The sequence below is a fragment of the Chelonoidis abingdonii genome, chromosome 1, assembly GCF_003597395.2.
Source record: "Chelonoidis abingdonii isolate Lonesome George chromosome 1, CheloAbing_2.0, whole genome shotgun sequence".
NCBI lineage: Eukaryota > Metazoa > Chordata > Testudines > Testudinidae > Chelonoidis > Chelonoidis abingdonii.
In genome coordinates, this window is record NC_133769.1 from 130,289,054 (window position 1) to 130,311,845 (window position 22,792).

The window sequence follows — 22,792 nt, forward strand, 5'->3', positions numbered from 1 at the left end:
ATCGCCTGAAACCACGGCTGTGGTAAGCAGGCTCTGGCTAGATTGGAGTCCAGGATAGCTCCTATGAAGTCTAACCTCTGCGTGGGAACCAGAGTGGATTTTTCTATATTGATCATCAGGCCTAGACGTGTGAATAGGTCCTTGACGATGCCCACATGCTGATGACTTGTGTCTCGGAGGCCCCTCAGATGAGCCAATCGTCCAGATATGGAAAAACGTGTATCTGATGTCGGCGGAGATAGGCGGTGCTACGGCCATACACTTTGTAAATACCCTTGGGCTGTAGAAAGGCCAAATGGCAGGACCGTAAACTGGAAGTGCTGACGGTTGGCTACGAAGCGGAGGTACTCCTGTGCAGAGGAAAAATGGCAATGTGAAAGTATGCATCCTTCATGTCGAGGGCGGCATACCAGTCTCCAGGATCCAAGGACGGGATAATGGTCCCCAGGATACCATGCGGAACTTCAACTTTACATAAACTGGTTGAGTCCTCGCAGGTCTAGGATAGGTCTGAGACCTCCCTTCGACTTGGGGATTAGGAAATAACGGGAGTAAAACCCTTTCCCCTTTCGTCTTTGGTACCTCCTCTATAGCTCCCATGGCGAGGAGCGTCCGCACCTCTTGCCAGAGGAATTGCTCGTGAGAGGGGTCCCTGAAGAGGACAGGATTGGAGGTGGGAGGGTGGGGTTGAAATAAATTGGAGGTGGTACCATACTCCACCGTGCTTAGGACCCAGCGATCTGAAGTTAACTGGGACCACGCCGGGAGGAAGTAGAAGAGACGGTTGTGAGAAGGGAGGAGAAGGATCCTGGCCTGTAACTGGTACGCTGTCCTCGGGCGCACCTTCAAAAGTTCATCTTTGGTCCTGCTGGTGGTTTCGAGGGACCTTGATTTTGGCCCCTTGGGGTCCTGTGGTCGTCTACGCACCACCTCGGCCGCGCCGCCTGCCAAGTCCTGTCTTTGTCTAGGCGCAGAGTACGGGTGGTGAGGCTGGGGACGGAAAGGCCTGCGTTGGGTCACCGGCATATGCATGCCGAGAGAGCACATTATGACCCTGTTGTCCTTCAGGCTTTGCAGCCTGGGGTCAGTCTTTTCCGAAAGAGACCTTTACCATCAAATGGCAAGTCCTGAATGGTATACTGGAACTCCAGTGGGAGGCTTGAAACTGAAGCCATGAGATGGGCCTCATGGCAACACCCGAGAGGCCAGAGTCCTGGCTGCTGAGTCTGACTGCATCCAACGAAACCTGGAAGGAAGTTCTCGCCACCTTTTTCCCTTCCTCCAAGAGGGCAGCGAACTCTTGGCGGGAGTCTTAAGGGAGCAGCTCTGTAAACTTACCACTGCCGCCCAGGTGTTATAATTATAGCGGCTAAGCAGGCTTGTTGATTTGCCATCCGGAGCTGTAGGGCAACCTGCCCCGAGTACACCTTGCGGCCAAGTAGGTCCATTCGCCTAGCCTCCTTCGATGTCGGGGCTGGCGCCTGCTGGCCATGGCGTTCCCTCTCATTAATGGACTGGATGACTAGTGAGCAGGGAGGAGGATGGACATACTCGTACCCTTTAGAGGGCACTATATATTTATGCTCGGCTCCCCTGGCCGCAGGAGGGATAGAGGATGGGGACTGCCATATAGTATTGGCATTCGCCTGGATGGTCCGAATAAACAGTAGGGCCACTCTAATGGGGGCATCCGCCGATAGAATGTCCACTACCGGGTCCTCCTCCACCTGGAGGTTCATATTGAGTGCTACCCTCCTTAGGAGGTCCTGATGGGCTCTCAGGTCAATTGGAGGAGGGCTCGAGCAGGATGTTCCTGCCACCGCCTCATCTGGAGAAGAAGAAAAGGAGATGCCGGCGACGAGCGGATCCTGTGTGGCCTGTTGCTCTTGGGCGACCTCCTGCTCCAGTGGAACCTGGGAGTCCAGTGGGTGAACTGGGGATTCCCCCGCAGCAGTCAGAGGGGGACGGCTAACCGTCGCCTCTGGCACTCCGTGCTCTGATGAGACAGAGCGGGACGGAACTACTGCTACGCCTTGGGCCTGGTGGTACGCCCAAGGTGTCCAGAAAGACTACTGATGGGGTTCTTGGTCCTGGGTCTCTTGGAAGACACTGGTGGGCACATCAGAATCGTGGTCCTGAGCATAAGAGCTGTCTGCGTGGGAGGACATTGATGTGTGTCTGGATGGCCATGGAGGTGTTGAAAAGTTCTGGGCAGAGTCTCTCTCTCTAGTGGACCGTGCTCTACTCAGCACTGGGGACTGGTACCGGGAGGCATACCGGTACCGGGAACGAGATCGGGACCTGCAACCGGAGCAGTGCCAGGAGGTCGACCGAGATCTCAAGGCTCGAAGTCGAGAGCAGCTATGGGAGTCACAGTGCCTGGAGTGGTGCCAGGAGCTGGAACGGTGCCGAGAGTAGCGGGCCAGCAAACGGGATACCGACCGGTGCCGCGAGTGCGACCGGTACCGAGGAGGAGAACGGTACCGGGACTGCGAGCTACGTCGGGAGCGGGAGCACCAACGGGACCTGGAACGTCTGCGGGACCATGATCGTGAACGGTGCCGCTCTGCTGTGCCGACAGGATGGTCTTATCAAGGCAGGCTTGCCGATAGACTATATTACCCGCACCGGCGGTGCCGGGGGTTGAGGCAGCGTCGACTCTGTCGTGGCAATCAGATTCCTCGCCGTTGAGAATGTCTCCAGCATGGATGGAATAGTAAGCTCAACCACGGCTCGTGCCGGGGAGCTGACAGGCACCAGACTTGACGGTCCTCGTGGGACCGGAATCGACAGTGCCAACGTCATCGGTGCTGTGCCAGGTGTCGGTGCTGGGCGATACGACTTAGACAAGCTCTCTGGCTGTGGTGCAGGTGGCATGGAAGCAGCAGGAGTTTTAGGCTCTCTCAACCGCGGGGAGAGGGAGCGGTGCCGAGTCGACTTCGGTGCTGGTGACGACCGGTGCCAAGAGGCCTTGGCAGTACCGGCGTGGTCCGGTGCCGAGGAGGTGCTTCTGCCCGTCAATTGACCAGCACTCGGTGCCGAAGGTGGAAGGGTAAGAGCCACCTCCACGAGGAGCTGCTTTAGCCGAAAGTCCCGCTCCTTTTTTGTTCTCGGCTTAAAAGTCTTGCAAATGCGACACTTATCTCTCAGGTGAGATTCCCTGAGGCACTTAAGGCAGGAGTCGGGTGGATCTCCTGTCGGCATCAGCTTATGACAGGCTGAGCACGGTTTGAAATCCGGTGCATTGGGAATGGGCACCGACACCGGGTGCTAATCCCTTAACTATACACTAACTATGAAAATAAAAATTAACTATAACTATATAACTTTGAACTATACACACAACAAAATAACTAGAGAACTATGAGTAGCTAGGGAGGTGGAGGTCAGTAAAACCGCACTCCACTGTTCCAACAACCGACACGAGCGGTAAGAAGGAACTGAGGGGCGGTTGGGTCGGCAGGGGTATATATCCAGTGCCATGGCGGCGCCACTCCAGGGGGCGCCCAGCCAACCCACCGAGCATTGCTAGTGTAAAAGTCTTCCGATGAACGTGCACGCGGCACACGCACACCTAACTGGAATGGATATGAGAAAGCACTCGAAGAACAACAAAAATTCCTGCTGTAAGCTGGGGTCTTATTTGGAAATGCCAGAAGAGAAGACCTGGTTGAATTCGCTGATCACAGGATGACTATGAGCCACCAATGTCATGTGGCTATGAAAAAGACAACTGCGATCTTAGAGTGTCTCAGGTGAGATATTTCCAGTAGAGAATGGCGAAGTATTAATGCTATTGTACAAGACACCAGTAGATCATCATCTGGTTACCCATGTTCAGGAAAGACGAATTCAAATTGGAACAGGTGCAGAGAAGTCCTACAAGGATGGATCAGGGGAATAGAGAACCTATGTTGTGAGATGAGACTAAGAGAGATTGTTTTATTTAGCCTAGCAAAAAAAAAAGATTAAAAAGGAATACAACTGCTCTCTATAAATAAATCAGGGAGCTAAATGCCAGAAAGGGAAATGGAGTATCTCAGGTAAAGGGTAATGTCAGTGCAAGAACAAAGGGGTATAAACTGGCCATGAACAGATTTAGGTTGAAAATTAGAAGAAAGTTCCAAACCATCAGAGGAGTGAGGCTCTGGAACAGCTTCCCAACAGGACTAGTGTGGGCCAACAACCTAAATAGTTTTAAGATGGAGCTTGAAAAGTTCATCAATGGGGTTATATGATGTAGTTGCCTGTGATAGCTGGTAACTGGACTCTATAACCCAGGTGGTCTTTTCCAGTCCAACGTCTCTATTTCGAATATGTCTTAAACACAGCCTTAATTGAAACTGGGGACAAACAGTTTGAAACAGCAGCTCTGAAAATTTCCTGTCTCCCTGAGGGGAGGGGGTTAACTAATGGCCACTAGTTAGCGTCAATATTAACTATTTTATGGCTGCACATTTTAGCAAGAACAACCCAGCTATGTACTCATTGTATTCCCTGTAGTTGAACATAATAGGATTTGATTAACTTGAAATTAGAAAAAACAGAAGCTTCCCAAATTTTTAACTTCATCTCATTCCTCCCATTTGTAACCTAATGCACCAAGTGAGCCATCAAAGAATGAATAAAAGGGCCACACGTGGGCACCAAGGGAAGAAGCAGACACTGAGGGAATGGGAACAAAGATGGCCAAATCTCATTTTTGCAAGCTGTGATTCTGCGTCTTTTTTAGAAGCTGCTCACAAGTCAACAGCTATCATCTCAGGAATTCTGAAGGAGCTGATTGTAATGAAGGAGCTGATTGGATGCTGCACCAGCTGCTGGTTTTTACAGCCTGAACTAGTAGCTCTGATACAGTTCAACCTGCCACCACCGAAGGCTACTGCTCTTAGGTTCTTCCTGCAGTGTTTCAAGCTCTCCATTCCTGTGCTGAACAAACAAGAAATCACCTTGCCAGGCTAGCACAGCTGCAGGAAATACCAGAAAAGAACTCCAGCCAGAGTCAGCAGCACCTCCAGCTTGCACCCATCTGCTTAAAGTGCTGCACTGTTAACCAAAGCAAGTGAGGAATGTGTGTGTGGGGGGTGAAAGTGGACTAGAGCATGTCTCCCACACTGCAGTTCCCTGCAAGTTCAGCTACATTCTCCAACCTTCCTTTTGTTGCTGGGATAGGCTCATGGCTCAGGAGTGGACAGCAGTACCCCACCAGGCACGGGAGACATCTGCAGAGAGTATACCTAAGGGATGACCTCAGAGGATAGAGCAGTGGTTCTCAAACTTCATTGCACTGTGACCCCCTTCCGACAACAAAAATTACTACACGACCCCATGGAGGGCTGAAGCCTTGGGCGGCTGAACCCAAAGTCCAAGCCCCACTGCCCAGAGCAGAAGCCACTGGGCTTTGGCTTCAGCCCTGCACAGTGGGCCTTGGGCTTCAGCAAGTCTAGCACCGGCCCTGGCGACCCCATTAAAAGGGGGTTATGATGCACTTTGGATAGAGGGTGACAGAGGAGGAGGAGGATGGGGGAAAATTGTCTTTCCCAGCTAGGGGGAAGAGGAAGAAAACTTTTAGCCTGTGCACGTATTTAATGTTAAATTTTTAACCTAAAAATGTGCACAGTGGAGAAGCAGGAAGGAAAAAGGGTACTTCCGGTTAGAGCTGTTAAAAAAGACAGAGCAAACTTCCCCCCCACACCCCTCAAAACGTCATGATTCACGCTCATCTTGTGATACTTTTTTTTTTTTTTTTGGCAAAGTCTTGTGATTTTTGATTTTCAAGGGCTGGCGATACTAGGGAGACAACAAAGTAGCAGCAGCAGCTACCACCCCAATGAAAAAGAGATCATTAGTTTCACAATATCCCCCTTCACTTCAAGAAAGCTTCCTTCCTGGCAGCTAGTGCTCCCTGCACCTGCAAGGTATGAGAGGCACTGCTAACACTTCTAGGATGAAGAGATGTTTGTAGACAGGAGGATGGATCATTTGTAGATAAACCCTCTACTGTAATGCGAGACTTGGTTTAGAGCTGAAATGTTGGTTGGTAAAAATCCCAGTTCTCACAGTACCCAGAAGAGGTGAGAAAGCCACATTCTTCTAGTACTTCCTCATGTTTCCGCTTCTGACAAACCTTTTAAGTGAATGAAGTAAACTTACCAGCCTTAAAGCTGAGTTCATCATGCTCTTGGCCCTCATAGTCATACAGTGCTCGTACTCTCACCTCCATGGCAGGGGAGGCATCTTCATCAAATGGGTTTGTATCTCCATTTGCATCAGTGGAAGAAAACGGATTGCTAGACTCTTCATCGGACCATTCTGTAGGGTAGCTTTGGTTTTTCTCAGAGCTGCTAACACTAAAATCAATTTAAAATTGTAGTTTATTTTAAAACATTAACTGAGATTACATACACCAACACCATAATATTAGTCTTATCTAGTTAAGTATAAACTTAATGGTTTATACATCAGAGCTAATTTTTCAAAATTTTATATTTCTAGGGTAGTGTTTCTTAACATGTTTAGGTTGGTGACACTTTAAATAAAGTCAATTTTTTTTGCAACTCCTTATATTTACTATAAAAGAGTAAAAAGTGATAAGTCTATATCTGTTTGTTGAGAGAGACAAAGAACACTTGACTTTGAAAGATGAGAGTGTGCAGATGTAGTAGGGAGGCAAGATTTTCTTTGCTTCAGATTTAAAATTTTCAGTGCCTCTCAAGCACCTAATTGCTTTTTGTGACCTCCCACGGGTCACAATGCACCAGCTGAGAAACACTGTTCTAGAACAATACTTTTAGAGCAAGTAGTTTTTTATAGTTAAAGAAAAGGCAACTGTTAAGTGTGCACATGACAGGCACATAATATGACACACCAGGATTGGTACAATGAAACAGGTAATTGAGACAGTATTAAGTGGAGAGAAAGTCTTAAAAGTGGACTTGTCCAGTGAGCGTACACACAGCAGAAAAGCTCCAGCAGTAGTTTCACAGCAGATTGTCAGAGCTCACATATTTTAGGACAGTTAAATGAGAACAAAAAGCAACTGGTAAGTTGTGTTACCAACTGCCAATAACCTCAGTATAGTTTCAAACCAGAGAAGATTAAGGCAACATACACAATCTCTGTTAGAAAAAGAAAAAAGTTAGGTTTACAATGTTGCTTATATGACTTCTCCTAAGAACTGCCATGCATTCTACAAATATGGTGCCTTTGTAGAAACCCAAAATTGGAAACCTTGGATAGAGAAAGAGCAAGTGTGAAAACAATTTAAAAAACGTTCTTTCACCAACTTTTTGATTTTATTGTCCTCCTTTTCACTGACAGTACTCCCCGTATCATCTTCATCTTCAAAGGGATTATAACTTGATTGTAATGACTGCACTGTATTACTCGGGACACTAAGATGGCTATTTGGGAGAGAAAAAGCATTAAAGGTGACCCTATCTGCGCATGGATTCATATGTATATTTAATTAGTGTCACACTAAAAAATGAGCTACCTAGCAGTTACCCTGCTCCAGTCAAGCACATTGCTTGGGTCCCTTAGAACAGTACAGGGGTCCTCAAAAAGCACTACACATAAATATTATACCCTTAAGTATAAAACTTTTTTCATTCTAAGCTGTGAAGGATTTGCAAAGGACTTAAAAGTCTCCAGATCTATCAGAAAGCTTAGTAGATCTCTCAGCGTAATTTGACTATTACAGTAATGAGCTGTCAAAGCAGACAATATATCTATTTAATATAGTCATTTGGAACTGACAGAACACATTTTACTTAAATTCACAAAAAGCCACCTAAGAGAAAGTTCAATTTCAGTTGAAGTTTGGTTTCTTCCAATTCCAGGCTGAAGGACAGATAAAAATATGCTGACCACCACAAAAATAAGATCAAACCGAAGTATTCAATGAGCTTGCAGGCACACAACTGTTTCAAAAAGCTGAAATTTAAGGACTTTTCTGTTTGTTCCCTATCCACAGAAATATTGCAAACCACCAAGTCCTGTTCTGAGACAAGAGAACCATAGTCCCTTTACCTAGGTGAGTAGTCAAATTTCTGACCTGAATCCACCTAATGTACTTCAAGATACCATTCTTCCATATTATTCTTTCAGACTTTGTCTCTCACGGACATAAAAAAAGTTCTACCTGCTATGCTTGGTATGCTGCAAAGCCTGATCTCCTGTCTGGTTGACACCAGTTAGAGTCACTCCATCTGAAGCCTTCTTCTTCTCTCTTCTACTGAGAGTACGATTGAAATCTGCAGACCACTCCTGCAAAATGAATGCAAAAGAAGCTAGTGAGAGTTTAAGCTAATCAGCACCATAATATCAAATGTTGAAATTAAGTTATACTAAGGCAATTCATCAGTTGGGTATGCAATGAGAACCAAAAAAGACTTTAAACGTTTCAACTTTATTTTTAGATTTGTTCTCTTCTTTCCCTTGCCATCCACTCAGAGGGATCTATACATCCCTGCTGGAGTCCTGAGGACACCCATACTTGTCCCAGCCTCTTAAACAGGCCCAACTCTATGAAAGCCACTCAGTATTTAAAAGCTTTAACCTGAGGTGGTCACTTGAACTAAGACCAGGCAAGAGGCAGCTGGCGCAACTGATAATCATAGGTATTTATAAGTAAGTTATAGTTTCTGTTCACTTAGTTGTTTTTGGCATATTTTGTTCAGCATACAAATATTGATCCTATATAAAACTGTTAGTATTGGGGGCTCTCTAACCACTTAGCAGAAATCTCAGATTGTGAATCGGAAGTCACTGGAAAAAAAGGATTTACAATATTTTTAGCTGTCTTAATATGATGTGATATTACAGCTGGAAACAGGGAGGAGCCAGCAAACTCTTTTCAAAGCACTAGTGGTTCACAGTAGAAAACTGCTAACATAAGAACACCCATACTGGGTCAGACCAAAAGGTCCATCTAGCCCAGTATCCTGTCTTCTGACAGTGGCCAATACCAGGTGCCTCTGAGGGAATGAACAGAGCAAGTAAGCATTAAGTGATCTGTCCTGTCTCCCATTCCCAGCTTCTAGCGAACAGAGGCTAGGGACACCATCCCTGCCCACCCTGGCTAATAGCCACTCATGGATCTATCCTCCACAAACTTATCTAGTTCATTTTTTAACCTTGTTATACACTCCTGAGGGAATTCTGAGCCAAAAAAAATTAAATATTCTGCAACAACAACAAAAAATTCTGTCTACAATATTTTAAAATTCTGCATATTTTATTTGTCAAAATAACACAATATAATCACACCATTTTCAATTATTTGCTGACAGGTATTTTGAAATAAATTACCAAAATAATTGAAAATGGTGTTATTGTGTTTGTGTTATTTTAACAATTAAAATATGCAGAACTTTAAATTTTTTGGTGCAGAATTCCCTCAAGAGTACCAGGTGCAATCTGGGTGCAGCCAGCTCAATGGGGATATTGATGCAGGGGGGAACCTGGATGCACAGGGGCTTGGTGCAGGGGAAATGGGACTCTGCAGGGAAGTCCAGATGAAGATGGTTAGGATTCAGGGGGGAGGGGTGCAGCTGGTTGGGGCTCAGTGGGGTGGGTGTCTGGGGGGGAGGGGTCCTGATGCAGGGAGTGAAGTTTGGCACAGTGGAGTTTGGGGGGCTCATGATACGGAGGGGGGCGCGTCCAGGTGCATGGGTGGGGGGAAGGGTCACTGTACAAGGAGCTGCCTCCCTGTCCACCCAACCGCCGTGCATCCAGACCATCCCCCACACAACTCCCTGCTGAGCCTCCCCTCCTCCAAGTACCGTGGTGCAGAGCTTCCTGAACCCAGGGGAAGTTTCTGGGGCCTGATCTGACCCAGCCCCGGCTGCTCGGTGCAAGGAAGAAGGAAAGGGACTCATCTCCGTCCTCCCCCTACCTCCACCCGCAGCTGGGACTAATGTCCTTGGGTGGCCAGGGCATCCCTAGACCCCCTCCCCTCAGTGATTTACCTCTCCCCGCAGATACCTGAACAGACAGGTCTGCACTGTGGCAGCTACTCTTTGCTTCCCCACAGAAACCATCTTCTGCAAGGAAGCATGTGGAATCTGCCGGGGGGCGGGAGGGGGGCATTTTTCTGCTGAGCCACAGTTGTGCAGAATTTCCCTGGAGTATGTTATAGTCTAGTACACATATTTTTCTTTTCCAATACTCTATATTTGACATATGTTTAACCTACAGTTTTATAGTAGACCTAATTCTTGTTTAATTTTTTTCCCTCACCTTGTCTGTTTCTAGTTCTAAAAAACAGTTATAAAGCCCAGAGGTGCCAGGAGGGAAGGGAGCAGTCCCCCATAAGGGAAATATTGTGGAGGTTTCTGCCTCTGCATAAACTCACCTGGTGGCATTGATGCTAGCAGGACACAAGCGGTGGAGCAACAGCTATGGGGCCCAAGATCAGGACCTAGAGAGGCCCAAACAGCTGTGGTGGGGACTTGGATCAGGCCAGGAAGCAGGATCCAGAAGGTTGAACAGCAACCATAAGGCCCAGAATTGGGCTGGGGAACAGAGAATGAAACCCAGAAGGACTGGAATGGGCCAGGAAGCAGGTAGGAACCCGCCCAGGATCCTCCTTCCCTGCATGGAGCCGCCTCCACAATCTTCAGTACCTCCTCTTCCTCTCTCCTCATTCACAGGGAGCTTCTACTCCCAACCCCCAGAATGAAGAAGGGAGGGAAATTCACTGTGCCTTATCAAAACATGGTAGTGCATCAACTGAGAGGGATAAAGAAAAACCTTTAACTTTGATACATAAACAAAATAAGGCTTAGGAAGGTGGCAGCAGAGTACCTTTTTATATTCTCTCTAAAAAGTGAGAGCACCAAAATTCTCTTATGGTCAAGCTTATGGGTCTGCAAGGAAACAGCCACTGAAGGACCTATTGCTTATGTGAATAAATACAGCTGTTCTGCACAAATAGCATAAACATTAAAGCTTTGCGCCCTGGATATCAGCAAGGAAATTAAGAGTAAAGTGAACCACTGGCAATGTCAGAAGCAATATGCTGATTTAATTTTTGTGCCAACTGAAGGCTTACATTCTATCTCCCTGCCTCTAAAAATGCCAAACTCTCCCATGACGACTGTATCCATTTGTCACTAGTCTAAAATTAAGGGAGAAACCACAGAAACAGACTCTACAGGTAGTACACAGAGTGCTTTTCCACTGCTACAGAACAGCCAGGCACTAGTAGTATACCTGGCTTTCAAGGTTTCAGTTTAAAAGATAAGCAGCATGTCAAGAATGATCTGTGGAAAAGTCAACTTGTTAAACAAGTAAACTATTTTAGAAGTGACCTATTTCATGAAATGTGATGATTTTGCATTTCAGTGTAAGCCCTTAAGGTACAACTCCCTAATACAATACATTTGAGCTACTGCTGCTAAAACCCATTATTTTATATCTAGAAAAAATCAGTAAGACTAAAGTTTGATCATGGAACTCCCATGATTTTTGTGTGTTTAAGTATTTATGTCTCAATATTTTGGAGCATTTAAAAGGCATATGAGCAGGTAGTCAGGCATGAGTGAAGAGCTGAACACAACAGACAGCTGCAAAGTCAATCCTGAATTCCATGTTAATTCAAAGCAGGAACTGAGTGACAACACTGCAGCAATACAAAAGGACAAAATAGACAGACTAGGGAAAATCTTGAATTCGCAAGGCATTCTATGGTTTCTTCTACATCCCCCACACCTTAGGGTAAAATAAAACGGTTACCCACCTTTTCGTAACTGTTCTTCAAGATACGCTGCTCATGTCCATTCCATTGTAAGTGTGTGCACACCCATGGGCTCGGTCAGAGATTTTTGCCTTAGCGGTATCCGTAGGGCCGGCTGTGGCACCCTCTGGAGGGCTGCGCTATATCAGGCACCGCTGGCCCTACACCCTCTCAGTTCCTCCTTGCCGACAGCTCCAGCAGAGGGGCAGGAAGACGGGTAATGGAATGGACATGAGCAACACATCTCGAAGAACAACAGTTACAAAAAGGTGAGTAGCCATTGTTTCTTCTTCGAGTGCTTGCTCATGTCCATTCCATTGTAGGTGACTCACAAGCAGAATCCTCTGAGGTGGGCTTTGAGTTCACAGTCTTGCAAATTGGAGCACTGCTCTGCCAAAGCCATCATCATCTTGACCTTGCTGGGTCAGCGCATAATTCGATGAGAACGTGTGGACAGATGACCAGGTTGCAGCCTGACAAATTTCTTGGATCAGCACCTGTGCGAGGAAGGCCGCCGATGATCCCTGCACCCTAGTCGAGTGAGCCGTCACAACAGCCAGCGGGGGCACCTTTGCCAGCTCATAACAGTAGCTGATGCAGGCCGTGATCCAAGACGAGATTCTCTGGACAGACTCTGGGCAACACTTCATCCTGTCTGCAACAGAAACAAACAACTGTGTTGCCCTATGGAACAGCTTGGTTATATCTATGTAGAAGTCCCGCACTCATCTGACGTCCAAGGTATGGAGCCTGCGTTCCTCATCCATCGCATGAGGCTTTGGATAAAGGACTGGTAAGTATAGGTTTTGACCAGTATGAAACTGGAAGACGACCTTGGGCAGAAAAGCTGGGTGCGGACGCAACTGGACCATGTCCTTACAGAAGACCACATAAGGTGGCTCTGATGTGAGCACCCTGATCTCGGACACCCTATAGGTCAAAGTTATAGTGACCAACATGACAACCTTCCAGGAGAGAAGCAGGAGGGAGCAGGAAGCCAAAGGTTCAAAGAGAGGGACCCATGAGCCTTGACAGCACAAGATTCAGGTCCCAAGGAGGAACTGGGTCCAGGCGCTTCAGAATTTTCAGGAACCATGCCGTTATGGGATGAGCAAAGACTGACCTGCCTTGAAATGGAGGGTGGAACACCGAAATGGCTGCCAGGTGTACCCTGACCAAAGACAGTGACAGGCTCTGAATCTTAAGATGCAGCACATACTCCAGGATCTCCTGCAGCAGGGCCTCTTCAGCGTCAGAGGCCCAACACGTGAACTTCTTCCACTTCGCCATGTAGGTAGCCATGGTGGAGGGTTTCCTGCTGCCCAGCAGGCCCTGTTGGACACCAGCGGAGCACTCTTGTTCGTCCATACTTAGCCACGCAGTAGCCAATCTGTCAAGTGCAGTGTTGCCAGGTTCGGATGCAGCAGATTGTCGTGGTTCTGGAACAGCAGATCTGGTTGAAGAGGCAGCTGCAGCTGGGTGGCTGTCAAAAGACTCAGCAGCATGCCAAACCAATGTTGACAAGGCCACACTGGGGCTATGAGAGTAACAGTTGCTTTGTCTTGCTTCACCTTTAGCAGGGCTTAAAACCCGGAGACCAGGGCATGCCCTGCCTGGGGCAAAGTCCCTGTCGTCTCATCCTCCTGGGACACTAACTAACAACTAACTAGTTGTTAACAACTAACAAATGATTGAACTATTTACAGCTATCTACATAAGGCTGAAATATGAGGAAAAAAACTCTGACAGCTTGCGAAGCAAGGGACAGAGGCGCTCCAACTGACCACCATGGGCAGTAAGAAGGAACTGAGAGGGCATAGGGCGGGAGGAGCCTGATATACCACAGCATGAGTGCAAGACTCCAGAAGGCACCACAGCTGGGCCCGCGCACACCTACGATGGAATCAACATGAGCAAGAATTCAAAGAAGCAGCTAGAGTTGGGTTTGTTTTACAAAAAGGAAAAGAACTCAGAGAGGCATTCAAATGAAGTGAAGTTTTAAAAATGTATCTGAAAGCTCTACATGCTGGTATTACCATTGGATTACACCAAGGGTAGTCAGTAGGTGGACCCGAGGACAATTCCAGAGCACCCAGATGCTTTTCAATGGAGGCTGCAGCTGAGCTGGGGCTGGAGTATGGTTGCCAGGTGTCCAGTTTTCAACCAAAAAGTCTGGTCAAAAAGGGGACCTGGCCATGTCTGGTCAGTACTCCTGACTGGACACAAACTCTGGTTACTGAAGTAATAGCAATCAGCCTCCCCACCAAGAGGGCAGGAAGAGCAGCAGCTGCTGCTTGGAGAAGCTGCTCAGCTGCTGATGGAGATAACTGGCTCCTGCACCTGGAGCTCCAGTCTCCAGTGGACTGAGGTAGATTAGGTGCCAGCACCACTACCACCCATGGGGATTTTGTCCACCACCTCCTCCCACTACGCCTCTCAGTCTGTGCCCAGATTGCCCCCCACCCAGATCCATTGCTCCAGGAACCGGCCCCCCACCCTGATTGCCCCCAGCCCCTCGTTCCAGAGACCGACCTTACCCCACCCTGCCTCCAGCCCCTCACTCCAGGGACCAATACCCCCACTCCTCCCCTATCACACCCAGCCCCTCATTCTGGGGACTGACTCCCTCCTCTTCCCATGCCTCCTGGTCCCAAATGGTCTCCAGAGTCTTCCACCCTCATGTCCTCCCCACCCACCATCCTTCAGGGCCAGTCCCCAGAGCCATCTCCAGCCCCTCTCCATCCCCAACCGGCCTCTTTCCTTCCCCAGTCTGCCTCCAGTCACCCATTTTTGCCACATCCGAGCCTCCCACCATCTCTCTAGGGCTGGTATGTGGAGTCTCCTTGGTCGCTCCCGCTACCCAGTGCCTCCTTCCTGCCCCTCTGCTATCCCAGCCCACAAAGGGGCATTGCATCACTAGCTGGATCATAGTCCAATAGCTTCACCTCCTGCCTCTGAGCTCAAAAGTACTCCCACAAACTCACACCCTGCTTTGTAGCCCAGATCCTAGTCCTGCTTTGTAGCCCATTCCTCTCCTTCCCTTCCCCCATCTCTGCTACTTGGCTCAACTGGGGGCACAGAGGAATGTTGGGGAGGGGGGAAGAACAGCAACACCAGGCGGTGCAGGCCAGCTCCGTGTGTCCCATTTTCAGTTTAGAGAAATATGGTCTTTGAGTGAAGTGGGGGGCGGGTGCAGGACCCTGTGGCTTCCCCAGGACCCCGCCTGGGTGGGCTCGCTGTGGGAAGCGCACGGNCAACGAGTGATCCGGGAGTGGGGAGGGGAGTTGGCTAGGGGTCTGAACCTTGACCAAGAAATTTGAACCTTGACAAAATATAAATTGACTACCCCTGGCTTACATAATTAGTAAGTTCTATCAGTCTTAACAAGCAGACATCAATTTGTTTTCAATAGAGGACAAGTTCTTTGAACAACTTTGTATAGATATAAATTAGAAATTTTAAGTACCATAACTTAACTAGGACCATTGCTTTAATCATATTTACTGTGTAAGACATTTCAAAATATGACCATAATTTTTTTTTTTTTTACTTACTTCATCCTTGTTGCATGTAAAGAAAAAAGTATATTATTCTATTAGAAAAATAACAACTTACGTTATATTTGTATCTGCATCTTATATATCAAAAGCCCTGGCACAGCCCATGCATAAAAAGCAACTGTAGTCATGTCATTCAAAACTTCAAATTTAAGATAAAAATATTATGCTGTTGGGTTTCTTGGTGTGATCTTTCCCACCCTCACTCCATTAGTATCCTGATATCAGCATTTCATCCATGTGGTGATGGGGAAACAACACCCAAAGATATTTAAAAAACAAAACAAAAAAGAAAACATCACAACAACACATTAATACTGCTAAAATACATTTTCCCAGGCAGTGATCTCAAGCCTGGTGTCTCTAGTGTTCCCTTACCGAGGAAAGTGACATTTTAATGCCATCAACTTGGTGCCCCCAGATTAGCTGAAACTTTTAAAAAGCTCCTTTGCATTAAGTATACTTTTAGCACCAATTTTAGAGGGCAGGGCAGGGGAAGAGGGGGCGGAATATGTTAACAGCCACTACAAAACAAGTTTATATGGCCAACATCCATCCAGTCCAGATTCCTGCCTTGCGATACGTTACTTGAACTAGTTTCCAGTATATAAAACAGATAACTAGGAAGCTGGAGTAAATTACATAGAATGTCTTCAGGATGCTATTAATGGCATCTAGTAGCAATTACAATTTATAGTGAAACTTACCACTGCTTTCTGTGAAGGTGTTGGAGACAAGTTAAGTAAAAATAAATCTTGACTTTTACATGGATTTTTAAACACTAAAGTATGTAGAAGTCTTCAACAGTATGGATTTAGAAGTGGGCTAGTTACTAATAACTTATTGTTTTCTTACAGCAAAGCCCTTGCTTTCTCGACTTCATTTAGCTGCTTGTTGATATTAATGGGATCTGAGTTATAGTCCAAGCCATAGCACAGAGTATGCAGGATGTTTTTATCTGGAAGCAAGAGACAGTTCTGCCACCTAAAGCACGGTTCACAGCATAAACTCACCCATAAAAGTGACATAAAAAGCTCTGATAGTCAGTCAGTCATATAAGTGTGAGATTCAGTGACCAAAAACTATTAAAAAAATTAAGACAAAAATAGGGAGGCAAGGAATATTTAGCTTTTTAAAAGTAGACAAAAATACTGTTCCATTAAGGAAAAGAAGGAAAAAGTCAAATAAAAAAAAAGAACAGGTTTTTAAAGGGGTAAATTCTTACCTCAAATTGAGGCCAATTCATTGACATCCCTGGACCATGATTAGCTCTAAACCACCGCAGATCTTCAATAGCATCTGCTGTTTTGATATTCTGCTCCAATTCACGATAGATATTTTTGTAACTACAAGACAAATTTGTTCTCTCATTTAGTATATATGCTTACTATGGTAAACCCACTAATCAGAATAGAAAAATGTATATTTTTACCATGATTTACATGAGCCAACACACTATATTGCACATTCTGTGGTGTAGGACAAACATCTGTATGAAATTTTTTGCAAAACTTAGCAATAACGGCAAAATAAAAAGAAAAGCTATACAGCCCAGCTATTGAGTTTTTGATAACTCTAAAGGTTGTGTTTGTTTTATTTAAGTCATTTTATGCACCACCCTCCGTGTTACCATTAAACAGTGCTAGCAAACTGCAAGTGATAAATGTTTAACAGTTTTTGTATGAACTCATTTATAATATTGTCTAAAAATCCACTTATGCAAATTTTCAGCAAGCCTGCCGAGACTGGACTGGAGATGGTTTTTATTATAGTTTTAGTGCAGAACTAATGAATTCTAATGTAAATTATATTCATAAACATATCTACTAGGAAAAGCTAAACTAGAAAAGCCTGAAACGCCAGAAATTTTAAAGTATAGTCAATATGAATATGAATTTTTAATACAAAGAATTAACCCAATAATTGGCCATTATGTTTCCTTACACCAGGGGTCGGCAACCTTTCAGAAGTGGTGTGCCGAGTCTTCACTCACTCTAATTTAAGGTTTCGCATGCCAGTAATACATTGTAACGTTTTTTAGAAGGTCTCTTTCTATAAGTCTATAATATATAATTAAACTATTGCTGTATATAAAGTAAATAAGGTTTTTTAAATGTTTAAGAAGCTTCATCTAAAATTAAATGAAAATGCAGAGCCCCTCGGACTGGTGGCCAGGACCCGGGTAGTGTGAGTGCCACTGAAAATCAGCTCATGTGCCGCCTTCGGCACATGTGCCATAGGTTGCCTACCCCTGCCTTACACTATATATTTCCTGGCAATTTTGTCAGCAACTACATAGTAATCTGCACAAGAAAAGATAAAAAGTATAAAAATAGCCTTCAGAATAAAGATATGGACAAGATCCCAAGTGATAGTGGACTCTCTTTAAAACAGTTACCTCACATTTTAATCCATTTCAAATGGAAAATTGTTTCAATATCTCTAGTACTACTTCAATCTTGTTCTTTTGACAATTAGTGTCAGACATGTTTATGCGATCATATCTGTGTAGTCTGAGATTAATGAATTCTAGTTTAGCCTGTCAAGAACTAAGTGTTATTTCAAGCCACTAAAAGCATATTTACAGTATATATTCGTTCATAAGCCAAATTTTTTTTTCGTAAAAATGGGAAGCATCAGAGAAGGGGGTCAGTTTATGAACAGGTATAGAGAGGGAGAGGTGGGACACAGCTTCTCCCCCCCTCCAACAGAGGGGGCAAGGAGAGGCAGCACAGCTAGAAGGGAAGAGGCAGGGCCAGTCTCCCCCCGCTTCTGGCCACGCTGCTCTCCCCTGAGCCTCTGAAGCGGCTGCAGCTCCAGGGTTGGCAGGCTGTGGCCACACCGTCCACCCCGCCTGCCAGAGCAGGCTGTGGCCACGCCGTCCACCCCAGCCTGCCAGAGCAGCTCCGGCCAGGCCAGACATCTTCACCTGGCCCACTCCAGCTAAGGTGGGAAGGGATATGAAGGGGAGAGTGTGAGGGTCCCGGGCTAGGGGTCGAGTCATGTGGGGGGTAGTCACAGGGGTTATTCCCCTGACCCCCAGCTTCTCCCCCTAAAAAAAATTTCCCCACCAGTTGCTGTCCCAGCCCCTCAGGGTAAGCCACTGGCAGGTTGGGAGACTTTGTTTAGTTAAGTTTACCTCCATGCCTGCGGATGCTTGAGGTAAACAGTCTCAGCCTGCCAGCGGCTTATCCTGATGGCCTGGGAGCCAAAGTTTGCCAGTCGCCGAATTACAGAGTTGGCTTATGAACGGGTCATAAAAAATTTCCATTTTTACTTATCCATTTTAGGGGAGTCGGCTTATAAACAAACCAGCTTATGATCAAGTATATACGGTAACTTTCTATTCTGCCATTTTTATATTCTAGACTAAAATCTAAATTCTAAATTAAATTCTGAAGAGGATTTCTTTCTAATAATTGGCAAGTGTTCAATTCTGAAAACCTTAATTAAGAGTGGAACAAAAAAATCTCAGTCACTAAATTTTAAAGAAGTCTACTGGATTAGCATCTTCTTCCCAACATCTGATCCTGAACAAAACTAATTAAATAATGGAAATGGCTTAACACTGAATTATTAGAATTTTAAGATTTAATGCCATATAAAAGAGACATACTTTAGAAAGAATCTATTGTAAACTCTAGTTTACTAGATGCACAATATTTAATGGCCACATTAAAGCAATTTTAGCAAGAAATGTTTTCAGTCTTAACTTTACCTCACATCATTAGATAAGTCAAGGTGTTTTTGAACTTCCAGTAACACTTCTCGGAAGAAACGCAGACGTTTTTCCTCAAACTGCTGACATTGTTCAAATACCTGCTCCATATTTTCCATATACTGAGGTGTAACGTGATCCAGGTCTTTCAGAGATTTTTCATACTTTTCTTTTGTCTGAAAAAGATGCAGTGCAAGTTGTTCTTGCTGTTACTAATGGCCTATTACATGAGGTTCACAGAATGGTGAACTGGTCAATACTGTAACAGACAATATTGAGACTATAATAGGAACATCTGCTTTATTTATCTTAGCAAAGTTAATTTGTTCTAGGTTATATGTTATGCAACAGCTCAGTCTGCCATAAGAGGGGGCTACTTTCATTTGCAAGGTAATGAAATCTTGTAAAAGTGTTGAAAGCAATCGAGCTAATGAGAATATGTATTACCCAGGCTATCTAGAGTCCATTTTCTTTAAGAATTTTAAGTGCATATGTAGGAGTTCCAGCATCCAGAGACATTTGTAAAGCTGTTACATTCAGCTGACTTGGAGATGAGATCAGAAAAGCCAAGAAAGAGCAGTTACCTTACAGTAACTATGATACAAAATGTGCTGTCCATGTGGATTCCACTTCTGCTACACACATGCCCCACGCACACAAAATCAGATTATTTTGGCTAGCAGCGTCTGTTGGGGCTGTGCCTGTACTCTGGATGCTCTTGCACACCACCACCCCAGGGCAAAGGGCAGGCCCAACCATCTCTCAATTCGTTCACTAATTCAGAATCCAGATGGTATAGGACTCCAGAGCAGGAACGGAGGGTGAGTCATGGAATCCATGCAAGGATTGATCTAATTTAGCTATATCATAATATGATTTAATACAGATACCCATTTAGACAATCTTTGGGTGGATGTTTCCTGACCTTTAACCCTATCTACAAATGGTATAAAACAGCCTGGGGAAGCTCCTGAAGGGTCTTGTTCTGTCCAGGTAATATAAAAAAGCCCATGCCACATCAAGGTCATGCAGCTCAGCTTTCCCTTAGTTTGTGGGGCTTGGGGAAGAAAACTGACATAATCTGTTGATTTAAGTAAATAAAGAAAATTCTGGTTAAAAATCTTTAGTTTGAGGTCTAAATTACTTTGTTTTTATGAAACATCGTGTGAGGTCGACCAGCCATGTGGAATTTCTCCTATCCTCCAAGCTAATGTTACAGCAACTAAAAGACACTCTTTATGAATAGATGGTATAAAGAGCAGGTTGCTAGGGCTCAAAGACAATCCCATTAAACCACCTGATACCATGTTGAGGTCCCAGGAAGTAGGGGATTCCTCAGCTGGGAAATACATGAATGAGGCTCTTGAGAAATTAACTATATGGTGAGAAAATAGCATGCAACCCCTGAAACAGGAAGTGATGTGCTGCTACTGCTATCAAATGTACCCTTATAGACCCAATGGATAGTCCTGAATGCTTTATGGATAGAAGATAGTCCTGAATAGCAGAAATTAGAGCTTCCAAAGGAGATTTTTCCATTTAGCTTAATCTAGTAGAGTGGTTTTTGCTATGCACGGAGGTGTTCTGGATTTCAGCTGAACAACTTCTTTTAATGGTAGTTAACAGCCAGCACCTACACTATCAGAGGTGTAGATACTTTGTCTGGGTTACACCTGACCTTTGTTTTGAAAGATCATGTCAGGCAGAACAGGTACTGTGATCAGGAACTGTGCTAACAAGCCCATTAGGTCTAAAGAACATAACTGTTTGGGCCAAGCTAGGACTCGAATGATCATTACTGATGAAAGTTGATTGAGTTTCTTCAGACCCTTGATATTAGATTGTAGGTAGGTGAACATTATCTCCAGTGCCCATGGCATAAAGAGAAAATCCAACATAATGCCTCAGCGCCAGCCAGCCCCCCTTTAACCAGAATGTGGCATTTCTTGTCCTAGTCTGTAGCAAAAAAGATCTATTCTTATATATCCTGTGGAAGACTCCTTGCAGGATCCAGCCCTCTACTCATGGTCATCTGAAAACTGCCTGCTGAGTTGGTTCACTTGGCTGTTCTGTGAGCCTGCTAGATACAGAGCCACTGATACTATTTAGTGTCTAATACGCCAGTTTGAGACTAACTGCTTCTTGGCAGAGGAAGGGGGGAGATTACCATGCCACTCCTTTTATGTTGACAAAACACTGCTGTTGTGTTCAGTCATTATTTCTGTTGCTGATTTACATAGCACAGCTAGAAACATTGTGCACAATAGGCTAATGGTTGAGTTCTAGAACATTTACTTGGAGGTAAGCTTCTTGGGAAGTTTGGAGGCCTTAAGCATGAAGGTGCTCTAGGTGAGTCTGGCAGATTTTAAATTAATCTGGATGGCTCTAAGTGGAAGGCACAACCTTTCTTGTCTGGTAAGGAAAAAGATATTGCCGCTGGAATCAGTTACTCTTCCATTTCCTGCAGGTGTTCATGCTCACTGTCCTGTTCTTGCTGGTGCAGGCTGCAAAGCTGTACCAAATGACCCTCCTGTGTAGACCTATGATATCTTGTACGGGAGGGAACTCTTACTCTAGAGAAGGCAGTAGCGTGAGACTTCCTAGCTGACTACATAACCTAAGGGGCCAAATAAGGCCAAGATGGCATATTGTATGTGTCAGAGGCTGCAGGCCATGAGGGCAGATATTAAGGTGAACATTCCCTATAAAGATTTTAGGGGGTCTGTGTTTGTAAGGGAGACTCCTGGATTCCCTGTCAGACCAGTAGGGCTTGGAAGAGTGAAAAAAGTGAACGAACATAAGAATGGACATAATGGGTCAGACCAATGGTCCATCTAGCCCAGTAGCCAGTCTTCCGACAGTGGCCAATGCCAGGTGCTTCAGAGGGAATGAACAGAACAGGGGAATTATCATCAAGTGATCCATCCAACTGCCCAGTCCCAGCTTCTGGCAGTCAGAGGCTAGGGACACACAGAGCACAGGGTTGCATCCCCTCCATGAACTTTTCTAGTTTTTTTTTTAACCTAGTTATAATTTTGGCCTTCACAACATCCCCTGGAAACAAGTTCCACAGGTTGACTGTATGTTGTGTGAAGACGTACTTCATGTTGTTTAAAGATGCTGTCTACTAATTTAATTCGATGACCCCTGGTTCTTGTGTTATGTGAAGGGGTATATAGCACTTCTCTATTCACTTTCTCCACACCCTTCATGATTTTATAGACCTCTGTTATATCGCCCTTAGTCATCTCTTTTCCAGGCTGAACAGTCTGTCTTTTTAATCTCTCCTCACATGGATGCTGTTCCATACCCTTAATCATTTTGTTGCCCTTTTCTAATTCTAATATATATCTTTTTTGCGATGGGGAGACCAGAATGCTAAGCAGTATTCAAGGTGTGGATTTATATAATGGCATTATGAAATTTTCTGTCTTATCTCTTTCCCAATGTTTCCTGACATTCTGTTAGCTTTGACTGCCACTGCACACCGAGCTGATGTTTGCAGATAATTATCCGCCATGACTCCAAGAGCAGCAGCCCCCCGCCCCATCAGCTCCCCACTCCCCTAAGATCCCTGTGCAGCAGCTGTCCCTTCCTCCACTGCCATGTGCTGCTCTTGCCCTCTGCCTTGGAGCTGCTCCAAGACACCTGCTTGCTGTATGGAGGGAAGGAGGGAAGAGGGAGCTAATGGCAGGGTGTCTCCCCTTCCTCCCTACTCCTGCACCCTCCTTACCCAACTTCCATAGAGCAGGGGGGACACATGACAGACGGAGGGAG

The 22,792-nt window shown here is 45.4% G+C and overlaps 1 protein-coding gene and 1 long non-coding RNA gene across 7 annotated transcripts in view; one reads left to right on the forward strand and one right to left on the reverse strand.

Annotated features, from left to right (window-relative positions):
- LOC116814699 (uncharacterized) overlaps positions 1-22,792 on the forward strand; it is an 83,275-nt gene that overhangs the window by 39,858 nt on the left and 20,625 nt on the right. Inside the window, exons 1-3 of one of the 2 annotated variants that reach the window (XR_004371313.2) lie at positions 4,780-5,062; positions 7,976-8,035; positions 10,258-10,568. This is a non-coding gene — a long non-coding RNA (uncharacterized LOC116814699). Of the gene's footprint in view, positions 1-4,779; positions 5,063-7,975; positions 8,036-10,257; positions 10,569-22,792 lie in introns of those variants that run through there. The other variant, XR_004371314.2, reaches the window with a different exon arrangement.
- Positions 1-22,792, reverse strand: part of PACSIN2 (protein kinase C and casein kinase substrate in neurons 2) — a 135,615-nt gene that overhangs the window by 6,789 nt on the left and 106,034 nt on the right. For 4 of the 5 annotated variants that reach the window (XM_032762490.2, XM_075070159.1, XM_075070166.1 and 1 more), the window contains 5 exons: positions 19,016-19,191; positions 16,523-16,643; positions 8,144-8,268; positions 7,287-7,403; positions 6,154-6,350 (listed from right to left, as the gene is read on the reverse strand). In XM_032762490.2, the coding sequence (XP_032618381.1) occupies positions 6,154-6,350; positions 7,287-7,403; positions 8,144-8,268; positions 16,523-16,643; positions 19,016-19,191 (736 nt within the window). The remainder of the gene's footprint in view (positions 1-6,153; positions 6,351-7,286; positions 7,404-8,143; positions 8,269-16,522; positions 16,644-19,015; positions 19,192-22,792) is intronic. The other variant, XM_032762492.2, reaches the window with a different exon arrangement.